The sequence below is a fragment of the Camarhynchus parvulus genome, chromosome 13, assembly GCF_901933205.1.
Source record: "Camarhynchus parvulus chromosome 13, STF_HiC, whole genome shotgun sequence".
Taxonomy (NCBI): Eukaryota; Metazoa; Chordata; class Aves; order Passeriformes; family Thraupidae; genus Camarhynchus; species Camarhynchus parvulus.
The window spans coordinates 9,725,667-9,740,961 of NC_044583.1; the positions used below are offsets into that span (position 1 = coordinate 9,725,667).

General features: G+C 42.0%; 1 protein-coding gene across 1 annotated transcript in view; it reads right to left on the minus strand.

The window, feature by feature from the left end:
• The window catches only part of TRPC7 (transient receptor potential cation channel subfamily C member 7), a 64,499-nt gene that overhangs the window by 10,970 nt on the left and 38,234 nt on the right, over positions 1–15,295 (minus strand). Inside the window, exons 4-6 of the mRNA XM_030957395.1 lie at positions 12,441–12,657; positions 7,462–7,695; positions 5,418–5,682 (exon numbers count right to left, since the gene is read on the minus strand). Coding sequence (XP_030813255.1) covers positions 5,418–5,682; positions 7,462–7,695; positions 12,441–12,657 — 716 coding nt within the window. The remainder of the gene's footprint in view (positions 1–5,417; positions 5,683–7,461; positions 7,696–12,440; positions 12,658–15,295) is intronic.

Sequence of the window (15,295 nt, forward strand, 5' to 3'; positions counted from 1 at the left end):
CTTTTCCTCTCCTGTGACACCCTGCTCTGTTCTCCTGCCCTCTCTGCAGCAGAGCTGACCTGGCATTCATGTGTCAGGCTCCCTGCACTGTGCAGTGGCAATCTGGCCCCTGCTCCTTCAATAGATGTTGTACTTTCCAGTCCAGGAAGAGATATTGCAGCAATGATCTTTGGCATTGAAACCCACCACCGAGGTGATTTCCCAAACTAATAAAAACCATAACTCCAGCCTTGAGCCCAGCTGCACCCTGCTATTAACTTTCCTTTTTAATTTAGAAAGGTTCCCTCAGTTTTCCACCCTGCTGGCAGATTTTAATACAATGTGTCAGCTCTGCTCCTTTTCTGCAGCTTGAGCATTGACCTCTATACTCGAGCAGCGCCAGATTCTCCTTGAAAAGTAAATTGAGAGCTGTGAGCAGCCTTACCACCCTGAGCCCCGGAGGTAAGGATGGGGTGCCAGGTTCCTCTGTCATGTCCATAAACCTGATTTCCAGTGTCAGGTAAGGGACCAGTGCCCGTGGTGGTGGGGCTGGGCGGCTGCTGGAGAGGCTGACCTAACCTGTAGCACCAAAATGATGTTTAGCAGTGCCCCCAGGCAGATGCAGGTCTCTGTCAGAGGAAATGGTTTAAGGAGACCTTGTACCAGTCCATCCCTACCCTTTACAAAGGCTGCATGACTCTTTCCTTCTCCCTTTTAGATTATTGCCAGCTTGCACGAGATTTGGCACAGGTTGCAGGGAACATCGGTTGGGCTTTTTGTTTTTCTTTTTTTTTTCAAGAACATCTCACTAAAACATGAGAGGAGGACGTTGGGAGCCAAGTTCCCAAAGACTCCAAGATGCCAAGGTGTCTCCTTGTTGCCAGCTAAGCAATTTACCCCCTTCCTGCAAGGTCAGCAGGTGTTTTATCCTTCTCAAAGGCAAACAAATGAAGGGATTAGGAAGTCAGGAGTCCTGCCCAGACTGACAGCTCCTGGCAGCAGTGGGGTCTGGCAGTGACAGATTGGCAGATGCTCCCTGTGGAGGTGCCTATGCAGCAATCACCCTCTTTACTGTCAGTTCTACCTCTTTACTGTGGTAGAACTGACTGCACTGGGGAGACCACAGAGATTGTTTGTTTGTTTGTTCCATTACACTTATTTCAGTAAAATTTAAAGATTTTGCACTGAGGAAGGTGATGCTTCCTGACAGACCATAACCAGTTATTTATTTGCAGATTTTCCTCACTTTTGTATACAGCAATGTGCTTTTCGTCAAAAAGGATCATGGCAAGGCTCTCATATCAGTCTTGTGCCCTCCTCTTTAAGAAACCTTAAGGCATCCTTTCAGATTTATCTCCTTAAGTGAATTGGAGAACTAACTCTGCCAAAAAAGCAACACAGTCAATGCAATCTACAAAACTATCACATTCTCACAAAACAAAACAAGTAGAAAAAAGCCTCCAAGCCTCGAAGTAGCTTTGGCACTGAACAGTGAGTCACATTCCCCTTTGGGGAGAGTGAGGCAGGAAACCTTGCCTTGTAGCCTTCAGCCTGATTTCTGATGCAGAAAGCAAGATGAACACAATCAGCCTTGCCTCCGCTTCGATTTGTTTGCATAGCATGTTCTTAATTACAGGCTGTTTCAAGAGCTGTGTGCTGTACACAGCATCTGATAAACAGATAAACATAGCTGGTGTGGTGGCAACTGCTGGGGAAATGATCTGCTCTTCAGCATTGAAGAACTTCCAAAAAATTTTAAAAGTGTATTTAGTTAAATAATTTCTATATTTAACTAATGTGGAGTAAAGACAACTGCATCCTTATTTCCTTTGCTTCCAGAACATCAAAAGGGAAGAAATGACAGAAACTGTGTATAATAACTCAAAACAGAGGCCACTAGGGTGCTATGTGCTTGCTCTGTAGGTGAACAGAGAAGAAATTGAGCACACAATTTCAAAGTACAGTAGAAAGGGAGGGCGAAAGTTAAACCAAATATTCACTAACTTATCATTAGAACTAAGCAAGCAATTCCCTCAGTGTACACTCTTTTTTCTGCTTACATACTGCCCTGGGAAGGTGTGCTTTTTTAAAATGTGTAATTTGAAGTATTTTGTCTAAGGCTTCCCACTGAGGCAATCCAGGGAGCTGCCAGTGCTGTTTGGAACTGCCCACAGTCAATTATGGGCACAAATCCACTGGGTCTTTTTCTGTCACAACTGTCTAAGTGACCTCTGAGAATCAGAGTTAAATATTCACATTTCTGACTGCAGAACTCGCTGTAAAATTTCACCTATCCTCATCAGAATTCACCAACATGCTCCCAGGAGATGCCTTCTGTGATGCTGCTGCAGTCACAGAAGGGTTATGAGGCCACCAAAGTAAGCATGACCCCTTTGTGCCCCAGGGATTTTTCAGGGAATGAAACAAAGATAATAGATTGTAATACCTGTAAAGCTGTAATAAAAGCTGTAATACCCAAGCTCTAATACTGAAATCTTCCTCCTTTCCATGAGTAAGCTGATGGCAGCAGGAGACCACCACCTTCAGCAAGGCCAACAAGCAGCCACCCAAAATAAAGCAGGAAGCATTGCTGGTGTCTGCCCATCTGCCAAAACAACCTTGCAATTAGCTTATTAAAATTGTTTGAGGCTGTCTACCTCAGGGCTTCTAGTTTGTTGCATGGAATGTCTAAGAAGGATTTTTGGAATGAATGTAAATCTGTTCTCTTTGTTTCACATGATGAAAGGGCTCATTTTCACTGATCGTCATTTGCCACCTCCTGTGTGTTTAAATTATCAGAAGAAAGTAGGTATTTTTAAAGGCTCTTCCAAATTCTTGAAAGGAAAATTTATGCTCATGGAAGATTTGCTTTATAAGAACATGAAGTCCCCCCAGGATAAGTAGTCAGCAGGCTGAAGTTAAGGAGGATCTCTCCAAATATCCCTTGGGCATTTAAAGCAATCTTTACTCCAGTGAGCAGTCATCATTTAAGTGAATATTTGATCATTATTTCAATCAAAAGACAGTAGCTACTGGAAGATGCACTTAGATAATGAGTGCTAATAAGAGAGCTACTGTGCTGAATTGCACCAGTAACTGGAATTTGTCAGTGCTGCTCTCCAGGGATGTGCCTGGGGGATGCCACAAGTGAGGGCTGCTGTGCCACCAGGCAGCCAGGGATGGTACAGCCTTGATTCTCATTAAATCTTGTGCTTCAAGGGCATCTTCTTCTTTTCAAATCTGAAGCAAGTCACATCCCACACACTCAGTTCTCTTCTCCCTAACTACTGAGCACAGATAGATGTAAATGCATCTGGTCTCACAAATCTTTCCATTAAAATGCACCCTGAGGCTCCAGGAGAGGTCTAGAACGCAAATTTGGCTCAACAGGGGAAAGTAAACATTGTGTTACAGGTTACATGTGGCACAAGAGGGTGGTGAGGTAAAACTGTGAGGCAACAGCAACTTGCAGGACAGAAATTATGCTGGAAAGGTAATTTCTGCAAGAGGAGTGATGAGCTTAGCCCCAGGCTCACTGTGTAACACGTTCCAGGACTGACACATCAAATGCAGCATCAAATGTCTGCTGTGCACACAGTAACCACTGTGGGCTCAGGCACTATGGCTTGGGAGTTGTTTCCTGGAACTCAGCTCACAGCAAGGGGAAAACATCTTACCAAGACAGGTATGTGGGAAGGAAAAACCTCCCCTGTGTCCCTAAGGCAAGTCAAGTTGAATTTCTGAGACACAAAACAGACTGTCCCAGTGCTCTGCTGGTGCCACACTGCAGTGAGACAGGAGGCTTTTCCCTGGATGCTTGGGACACATCCCTCATACTCAGCAGGACTCTCCCCTGCTCTGAAAATTCCTTCAGGACCTCAACTGTCCCCTACAGGACTGGGACTTGTGTTGCTGGGTCCTGGAGAATCCAGGCTGCATTTTGCCCTGCCACCAAAGGGCTGTAAGTTCAACAGCAGCCTCACCCTGAACCTCATTCCATTGGCATTTGCCAACCTCCTTCTCTTCCCAACATCCCTGACAAGGTGAAGGAGGGACGCCCAGCACAGGCAGCTCTGCAGGGCTGGGAGTGCTGGCAGGGGAGCGTGGCCCAGGCAGAGCCACTGTGGGGAGGAGCCGGGTGTGATGCTCTGTGCCGCTCTCACGTGGCTTCTGCTGGTGAGCTCCCAGCCAGGACTTGAACCCCACATCACAGGCACCCTGCGTGGTTTGCTCTGTTTTGAGCACATGGCCAGCAGCTGGCTCTGCAGAAGGGCACCCAGTAATCACAGCTGCACTGAGATGATGTCCTAAAACAGACCACGCAATTATAGAATATTCTGAGTTGGAAGGGACCCCCAAGGACCATTGAGTCTAACTCTTAAATGAATGGCTCCTATGGGAATTGAACCCGCAATGCTGGCTCTTGGAGAAGCAAAGGTCTTCCTTATTTTACATACATTTCATCTCACAGGTTTAAGAACATTAATCTTAGGTTTAACTTCTCCACTGCTTTTCTTGACACATTGAACTGAACATCTCACAAAATATTTCCCTGATCTGCTATTTTGATTTCCAGAAATAACCGGATCTGAACTGCTCCTCTCCTTACACTCAGGCCTAGAGCTGGCTGCCAGGGCTGCAGGCTGTGGTGAGACATAAACTTCAAGGAATTTAGAGATTTTAGAGGAGCTAAGGTTTTAGTTAGAGATGAGCTTTATTGGAGTTAATTAAAATAAATGGGTAGGCCCTGATGAAGTTAAGAGTTAGTAGTTAACTAATAATTGATTGCTTGTCAACACAATGTTTGGTTAGCTGGGTTTATAATGAAGAATATAGAAACTGATCAATAGCTTTTATGAACAAAAGACAATTGTAGGCCTCCTCTGTTCTGAAACCAATTGAAGACAGGGAATGGGAGTTCTACCAAGGGTTCGTTTGTCATATTTGCATTGAAAAGGTAACCAGGTCAGAATGAGGAAGACTTCATTTACTTCCTCATTTTGGGACCCCTCCCTATGAAAGGGACCACTGACCCATTTCAAGGAACAAACTATGCATGCTTAACAGCTTTTGAACTAATTGCCATATGAAATGGTGAGTGGGATCTACCAAAGTTATGAATATGTATTTGTATTTTGGGTATTCAATACTTGTGTAGATAAAAGGACTCTGTAATCATCTGTAAATCACAGTGTGTATTTGGGAGCTATCCCACAATAAACACGCACTTTCTAACTTTAAACTGTTAGAGAGACTTTGTCCGTCACAGTTGGATAACGGTACTAGATCAATATCCATATTTTTTTAATAAATCAGTGGTTCAAGTTTCCCTGTCAAAACCTGGGTGTGATTTCCCCCCAGAGCTGCAGCAGGAAGCCCCTGAGCAGAGGGCCAGGGGGGCCAGCCCTGCAGAGCAGCCTCACCCCACGGGTACTCACGTCGTAAACGCGGGGTTGTACTTTGCACCAAGGTAGTAAGAGTAAAGGTTGAACATCCCAATCATGAAGGCTAGGAACACCATGATGAAGATGACCATGAACTTGAAGATATCCTTCACAGTCCTGCCCAGAGAGATCTGCAGGGGGCCGAAGCTTTCGTTGGCTGGAAGAATGTAAGCAATGCGGGAGAAGCTGAGTACCACAGCTATGGCATACAGGCCTTCTGAAATGATCTGGGGATCCGAGGGGAGCCACTTGTTCCTGGCTAAAACAATACATGTACACTGGGTGTTAGTAACAAAAAGGGTTAGGTGGAAGCTGCTATGATAAATGACCCTTTTCCAGACTCAGTCTTGCATTTGGGTAGGAGTTAAAGAAAAAAAAACAAATTTGGGGTAATTGTACACTGAACCACAACATGCTGTACAAATATGGTGAATTAGTTGTATTTTTCACATGGTAAAGGCAGGAAATTACCAAGTCACTGGGATTTACTGAAGCCACACAGTGAAAAAAAACAGCATGGCTTTAAACAAACTTGATATTTTCTGTTTTCTAGTTGAATATTAACTGAGCTGTGCTTTCTCCATTTGAAGCTCTTGAGATGGAGAACCAAAACCACAACACAGTGGAGTACAGCTGTAGATTTGGATACAGGGCTCTGTGTCAGTAAATGGAAAGGAAGCATTAGGGAGAATAAGATCTTCTATCCCCACCATTAGATAAGGAAGTTAGGATTTGTTCAGATGAAGCAGGTATAAGCATTGTGTACCATTTTCATATTATCTCTAAATTAAAACCAATTTCTGAACTCTGATTACTCTAATATTTTTACTTTAGAAAGTCCCAGATATGCATAATTTACCTAATCTGCTGAAATGTAAACATTTATATTAATATGGCTTATAAGTGTCCTTGCATCCACTCAGGTTCTTGATGGAAAGATTGCGCCTCACAGATGAAACATGTGACATCTTCAGGGCCACAACACTAAACTTAGGCATTATTTGCAGTAATCTGAACCAAAGGAAAAGCAGCAGAAGGAGGAATTCACAGGATCTTGTTGGGATACTCTGTTCTGGCGCCTTTGCACCTTTGTGTCATGAACTCACTTTAAATGGGTGAGCAGCAAGGCAGAGAGGGAAAAGCCACAACTTCATCTCTGTGGCTCTTGGCTTGTGTGGGCAGAGAGGGGTGCAAGAGGCTGAGCTGGTGGGGCCCCCCAGGTCCTGTGGCTCTGGAACTGCTCTGGGTCAGGCCTGTGGCTCTGGGGCTGTTTGGGTCTAAGTGGAGGAAATACTGCCCCAGCTCTCCTCTCCAGCCCACATGCAGCACCAGAACAACCACCAGAACACCTAGGGAGACACTGGTGCTGCTTGGTGCCCAGCTCTGGAGCTCCTGCAGCCCCCTGTGAGCAAAAATCCCCATGGGTTTTGCCCATCTAGAGCTGGCGGAGGTGTGCAATGTCTCCAGTCCCCACACCTGTGTGAAGCTCTGTTCATTTCTGTATAGCGAAGGAAAACCATTTCAGCCATCCAAATGAACATTTTCAAGGCACTGCTGTGGCTTGCATTTCCCAGTGTCAGCACTTATAAATGATACAGGCTCTACAAAAATGTAGGTTTTGATGAGCAGCAGCTATTTTTATTGCTATTCTTATTTATTTTTGTCGAGGTGTTGGATGTAACAGAAATGTTTGTTCACACATTTCCCTCCTCTCTCATTTGGAAAGCCAAGCAGATTAATTCATCTGTAATTTAAATTCTATTCTGCTCACTCAGAGTTCCTGATTACCTGTTGCTCAAGCTACATTTTCAGGATGTGATTGACCTGAATGTAGCTGCAGCACAAGAGCAGAGGCTGAATGAGGTTCGGGTCCTCTCTAAATGGTTAGGAAGATGGCTGGAATGGGTAGATCTAGGGAAAATAATTTGGTTAATTTAGAAGAAAACTATATAAATATCACAAAAAGAAAGCTGCTTTCAGTATTGCTGCACATTAACCTAAAAGAACAGGAAGTATTAGATAGCAAAAAGCATCTTACCATAGGTAAAGTAAGCAACTTCAGGGGGAAGGGTGACATTATTGAGGTCATCATCCTGAACGTACTGATCTACGTACTCTTGTGCCTCAGAGGCTTTAAGAAAAGCCATGAACCTGGCAGTGAATGATGCCACAAAGATGGACAGCATCCCAAAGTCCAGCAGGTTCCAGAGATGCACCACATATTCACGTGGGCCCTCTTCCCAGATCTCCTTGCACTCCGACCATATCATACCTGTGGAGGGACCAGAGCATCTTTAACTGGCTTATTCAGACAGATCTGTTTCCTCCTTGCAGTGGCTTCTAAGATCAACGCAAAAGACTCTTTAATTAAACATATGAATTGAGAATGGCTCATGTCATCTTTTCTTAAAAATTAATACAACCTTTTGCGATTATGAAGCAGAAATCTCAAAATGTCACTCTATAAGTCAATGAAAAAGCTGATTTCTGATGATGACAGAAAAAGCACTGTTCAGAAATTCTGATGACACTAGAAAATTCTACTCCTGATGCAGTTGGGAAAAAACTTAGATTTCCTCTCTTGTCCCCAGAATGACCTTCCTACACCGTGGCACTGAAGATGGCACTGCTTGCTCTGCTGCTCTTTTCCTCCTTCCCTAAGACAGTGGGTGTGTCCATTTTGAGAATGCAAACAGAACTCTTCAATAGTGATTTTAGTATGATTAAAAAAGGGTAAGGCAGAAGTTCTGTCTTTCCAATTTCATAAAGCTTTCTGTATTAAATAATGAATTTCCATATAATAAAGTCTGAACTACCACTTTGAAAACACTGAGTTTAGCCCAAATTTATGATTTCTGACAACAGACTTACAAATAAACCTAAATGCCAAACCCAGTGAATTCAAATATTTGACATCCATGTCCTACTGGGAAGAGCTGGAGCGGACAAGTGAATTCAGTCGAAGAGCTCAGGTCAGATTTACCAATTTGCCCAGCTTTCAATCCCAGCAGAGCTCCAGGGCCAAAATCTTGCTCCTGAATAGCTAAAGTGTTGGAATATTTAACCCACAGATAAATATTTCCCGCTCTCTACCCAGTCCTGTTTCCATAGCAGCAGCAAAATTCACATTTAATCAAGGAGGAGCAGCGCCTGCCAATTTCCGTGTGACCTCCTGCAATCTTCTCCTTTCTGTGAACTCCTTTCATCCTCTCTGCTGGAAGCTCTTGTGATGTGGCATGTAAATGCTTTTGCTTGGCTCCTTCTGAAGCTCCTGGGGTGTCCCCAGAGGTGCACTGGGGTTACAGAGAGGGAAACAGGTCACTGGGAATTTAGCCTGAGGTGGAGGAGAGGAGAGCTGCTGCTCTCAGTCCTTGTGCATGGGGAAGGATTTAAAGAGAAAAAGGAAAGCTGAGCTCTCCATAGCACCATCAGCCAAGGTCACAGTGAGCCTGTGACCTCCACAGCCCTGGGATCTCCCTGGAGATGTGCCCTGATTTGGGTCTGTCCTGGGAGAGAGCCTGAGATCTGCAGGATGCTGAGCAGAGGGCAGGAGAGGAGCCTCCCAGCTCTCCTCCTCCATGGTGCTTGGCTGTGTAAAAGCAGGAACTGCATCCCACACTGTCACTCACCAAGAGTGAGATTTAATAATAAATAGCCTAAGGCAGAAGGTGGGAGAATTGGTTTCTCAGGAATTTTCCTGGAGCAAGGATGAAATATTAAAGAAACATTTCTACCCTGAAAAAAAAAGCATTCCAGAAATGATGGATAGGAGCCATTAGCCCTGTGCATTACATGTGTGCTTTAAAAAGGTACTAAAGCACTTAAGGAAATATCACATGCGTGGTAGCACTGCCCAACAAAGCACTTGTTCACTGATGACCAGAAATGATTCCCATCCAAATTTATTTTTAATCTTTCTCACTTAATATACCTGAGCCACAGATTAATGAAGAAGTGTCTAAAACTGAGGAGTCTGACTAAAATAAGAATCCATCTGCGAAACTGACGTGCTATTGGCCTATAATTTCCACTGTTCTTTTCCCTAACTTTGTGGCAATCATTTTTTAAAAATGTCTGTTCAGGACGAGTAGAAAAGTTACAGAAATTACTTGGTCAGTACTGCTGGTAATTGTATATACGTTGTGAGAGAGTAATTTAAAGCTTCTCCTCAATAAAAGTATTGAGAAGAGAAAAATCAGCTAAAAATCAGGGGATGGGACATAACATGAGATGTAAGAAATAAGGAGAAGTAGTTAGACAAAGCAGCTCTGCCAGGATTAGATTGCAGTGGTGTTTCTGAGGCCCCCAATGGCTCTGGCAGGGGGTGTTTCCCTGAGTCTGATGCTCAAGATGTGGGATGTGAGCAGCTCCTGCTCCTAGGCTCCAGCTTCTACATGTCTCTTGTTCCCACAGCAGGGATAATCAGAAATGTCACCTTGATGGGCAATTCTGGTTTCAGCAGGGGAAGAAGAGTCAAGATACAGCCACAGCCCATCTGGAAGAAAAATGGGAGTGTGCAAGAAGTGCTGTTCACCACCTGTGCACAAAAAGGAACAGTTTGTCAGATTTTTATATCCTCTGGCCTGGTACATAAATGAGGAGCAGCTGATGTTGCAGAGCTGCCTTTGAGCCTTCCTGGGTCCACCAAAAGCTGTTGGATTAAGAGATTAATAGTGCTCAGATTGCATCTGCTTTAGAGTTTAACTGCTACCCTGGCTGCTTTTGCAGTGGGGATTTAGAAATAAACCCCCTGCTTTCAGTGCACACTTCTGTCCATGCTGTTCATGAGGAAAATGCCAGCCTTCCTCATTTGAAGAGGAAGAGATGGGAAGTCCTGGCCACAGGGAAGAGGCAGCCAAGGCAAGCAATGAGCCCTGGGTGCATGAGCCAAAATTGCTGTGCACCACACACAAGGGGATGTTGGTCTTGTTTAACCTCATGAGATCCCCACGATTGTTTGGACAATTCATCCCATCCTTCAGGTGTGCCAGCCTCAGCATTTACCATCTGCCAGCTCACTAAGGGTGCACTTGAGCCCTCTGTCTCTGTCATTAATGCTGGTATTAAATAACACTGGTCCCCATACAGACCCTGAGGGACACCACTTGTCACCAATGTCCTTCAGTGGACTCTGAGCCACTGGCCACACAACCCTCCAACAGCTTTCTTACACGTCTATCAGTCCACCCATCAAATCCATCTCTCTCTGATTTAGAGAGAAGGATGTTGTGGGGATCCATGCCAAGGGCTTTCCAGAAGTCCAGTTAAATGACATCTGCAGCTTGTCCATGTGCACTTGCACAGTCACTCCATCAGAGAAGGCCACTAGGTAGGTCTATGTTGGCCCCTTTAATTGTATTTCTACTTGCATATAGGTATTTATAATATCTGTAAGATTTTAGCACCAAAAGCTGCTACCCTTAGTGCTTTTACAGTCCTTGAAGTTCAGGGTCACACATGGGGCTCAACAAGTGCAGTTGTCTGCAGGTCATGGCACCAAACTTTCACCTCAGTATTGCTGAAACATTACTTGAAGCTTTATGGAGGCAGGCAGGTAAAATGGCCAGAGAAGATTGTCAGTGCAGATGTAGGCAGTCATTAGAAAATCTCATTATATTCAGGAGTCTGTACAATGAATCACCTTTCTACTCCCAGAAAAGTGAAAACCTTCTCTTTAAATGAAATGTTTTCTTCATCTCTCAGGAACTCAACAAGCAGACAGATACCTACTGCCTATAAGAAAAGAATTCCTAGTTTAAAATCTAATCATATTGTCCAACTGCTTTAATATAATTTTAAAAATAAATCTTACAGTCTTACTCTATCCAGTCTGGCATCTGTTCAGTATTTTCTAGCCTAATATCCTGTATGGGACTCTGATTATCACAGGGACAGGGAACAAAGAAACACTGGCCAGGAAGTCATCAGATAGAGCAGCCATATCCTATTTTTTCAGGGGAATTTAATGACATCAGTACTTATGGAACAGTGGAATTATATTTTGCTGCAAGAAGAGAATCAAAATCATGGTGGTGAACAAAAATAGATACAGAAGAGGTAGACAAAGATTCTACAGAGTTGATAAGCTCAATTTCCCAATAAATTCTCCTGAACTTGTTTAGATTTGTGGTTCAAACTAAGTGACCTGCCAGGACTAAACGATGCCTGTAGGAAAAGTGAGACATCTGAATTTGTCTGAAACTCCTTAGAAATTTGACCTGTGGATGTGGTACACTTTCATACTCAAAGGGTTCACCCACATGAATCCTTACTTTGTAATTGCTGAATACCTTAATTTCTGTTGTAAGATTTGAGCACTGCACTGTCCTCTCACCAGTAAAAAATTCATACTAAGGATTTCATAAAATCTCGTTCTTACTTGCCTAGAAGGTTTCATCACTAGACCTTGGAGTGCACTACAAGAAGAGCAAATGACATTATACTCATTTTGCAGACAAAGACACTGAGATTCAGTGAATTACAGTAGGAGCCCATGGCAGGGTAATAAATCAGACAGACTCACCACACTTCTTTCTGCTCACTTTGTCCCAGAGTGAAGCCACAGGTTTCTATTATAATATTACCTTCTTTAAGATGCAGTGATTAAATCAACAGAGATAAATAGGCAACATCTATAGCATTTATGATGGAAAGTGGAAAATCAGGTAAATGAGAATTTGCTAAGCATTATTCAATGTTTTCAAAAGTGGTGGCCAAGATCAAAGTCTTCTTTGCTCCTCTTTTAATCAGAACTCTTGACATCAACCTCTAGACTCATAGTGGGTTGTTTCAGTTGGGGAGTTTAATTGGTTTGGGCTTTTTGTTTGTTTAGCTTGGGGTTTTGTTGGTTTTGTTGGTTTTGTTGGTTTTCTGGTTTTTGGTTTTTTTTTGGGGTGGGGGTTGTTTTTGGTTTTTTTTAATTTTTCTTTTTTTCTCTGTCTTGCCATTATGTATTATGCCATTCCTAATGATGTTGAATTTCCACAGAGCACTTGTGGACACTTTGGTCTTACTTACCCAATACCCACTTCATGATCAGCAATTCTGTCCATGAGAACTGGGTTGTTTTGACTCTGAATATTTGTTTTGGATGATCCGTGATGGTCTCGTTGGGGAGATTTTTGACCCCTTCAAACCGATCTGAGGCGTTCACCACTAACAGTCCCAGGAAGATTGTGAAAGAAACTGCATGAGCCACAAACTTCATGAAAGGACTTCGAAGGGTACGTCCCAGCTGCAATGGAACATGCAGTCAGAAGGTTTTTATTTACTCACCTCAGCTAGCCTGCAAGCAAAGCTGAGTTAATAAAAGAAATAACAATTGATTATTTTTTAGTGTATCCATAGCAAAAAAAGAAGACAAGGCTGTCAGCATGGAAACAAGATACATGAAAATTTTTGTAAGCTAAACTATGTGCATAAGTAAATGTGTATACGTGCCTTATTAAATTTCTGTAAAACTTTTGCCAATTATATTGACACTAATTGCTTTGCACCAATGCATATAATAAGTTATTGTGATGTAGTTAATGACTTAAGATCACACTTTTTTAAGAGTATATAAGCTGAAGAACATGCAGAATAAAAACTTTTTTCTTAGACCCTGATCACATGTATGTATGTCACATCCAACCTAACAGTGACATTTGATGTGATGTCCTAGATGGTTTTCACTATAAAATTTGAAACCTTTTGCCCAGGGTTAAAAGGATTCAGTAATTGATTCTGGATCATTAGCTAAATCGGGTTTAGAGTTGTTCAAGTTGTTATTTGCTATTACTAGACATTATGCATTGGGTAATTTTCTATGCATGGCAATGCCTCTTTAAACCCACATGTAATAACTAATTGCCCTGGCCATATGGTGAGTGGAAAATGAAGAGCCAGGACATTTATATGAGAGACATGTTTGTTTGTGTTATATGAATGCACTTGTGTGTCAATATAAATGCTAATGATGGACACAATTCTCATCCTTATATGTTAGAATATTTTATTAATGGTGAATTCTCGGTTCATTATCAATGTGTAAGAAACAGCCTTCTGTTTAAATATGCTTTAGTAATGCTTTTCAAATGTTTTGCTATGATAGTCTTTCATAATTAGTATCAAAGCTGGAGAATTACTCCCAGAATACAAGGATTTATTTCAAGACACTAAGCCAAGAACCAGAGCAGCAGGTCTCTTCACTACAGATAATTGTTCTGCTCTTCCTGACAAGCTTCCTTGGTTAATTAATTTAAATATCACTTTTCAAATTTTAAATTTTCTGTGACCCAAGAAAACATTACTCCAGAAAGATGGAAAGAGTAGAAGCATTTTCAGGAGCACTAGGGCCAAAGCCTGTAGTGTTGGACACTACAGGGAGCAATGGAAGAGCTGGCTGTGATGGGGCCTTTCCAAACTCCCTTCAAAGCCAATTGGAATTTTTTTTTCAGTTTATTACTCATTGATCCCTTCCCTTTGATGCCAAGATATCATCCATTTTTTCCTAATATCCACAGATTTGATGACAAAACTTCATAGGAAAAAGGACATAAAAAGGAAATTACTTGTTTTCATATTTATCTCCAATAGCAGATTAATTCCAAGGAGCCCTGGTCTCTGCTTATGGCAGAACAGGAAATATTTCAAAAGCAGAGGTCTCTAGGTCTAGCAGAAATTCAAAGGAAGTACTAGATTTCTGGGGTTTATTTGTTTTTCTTATCAGAGTTTAAAAAATGTCAATAAAATATTTTATTAAGTTGACAGAATAGGAAATACTATTCGAAAATGTGCACGCTCCTAAATACTGAAGAGACTTTCCATTAAAGAAAATGAAAATATCTGCTCTTTCCTGAGGTCCTTATTGACATTCTCTGAGGTCAGTAAGGACATGTTTAGTTGGCTAGATATTGCACTGGCTTGAAACCTAAGTTTATTTAATCTTGTCTAGGAATAATATAGCAGACATAGGAGTGGATGAAGTGTTAAAACCAGTCTCAACACTTACAGTTCTGTTCACCTCCTGTGCTGTCACCATTGGTGTAGTTCTCTACAGTTTATTATGGTTGATGTTGTGTAGATTGATGCTTTGGAGTAGAATTTATAATTTCAGTACTGAGCTGATGGGGTGATGGGATAGGTCAGAAATCACACAGTAATAATCTCAGATGTTTTCCTCCTATGACCTGAGAGAGTTCAGATTGCAAGAGTAAAGTGGAACACCAGCCATGGATCCTTAGCAAGAAATTTTTAAGAAAGTGCATTTGCAATGTGTATGAGACTCATTTCTACCCTGATTTCACTAAAAGAAAAAAAAAATCTATTGAATCATGAATCCTCTCCACATAGACTTTTCCTGCTGTCTATAGAAATGTAAAAAAGACAAGACCTTGGATTAAAGTAGCATAGTCTCAGTTATCAGAGAAATAATCCCATGTATTACAGAACCAAATGAATTCTGTGGGTAATTTCCCTTCTCTCATGATTTAACAGAAATCTGCATTTCGTTAATGTTACATCAGCCATTTGTCCCATTTATTATTGCAGAAAGCTTACCATTATTTTTTTTGAGCTGGTGCTTTTTATATCATCTCAGAAATCTAATTTTTAGCTAAGAGCTACAGAGGGTGTAGACTAAAATGTTCTGTATAAAACTTATGAAGTGTGAATTCCTCCAACCAGTCTAATGCTTTATGACAATAAGATTTTTCAAACAACATGATACAGCTAATCTCAAGGTGTGTAACTGCATGAGTGTATAAATTTCTTGATTTTTTAGAAAATCAAAGTACCACCTTTCATCAAACCAGGATTGCAGGGTAGTGTCTGGCTGTTACTGCTAAGATAGAAACACTGACAGTGTGTGAATACAAAGGTTCATTCTTAAG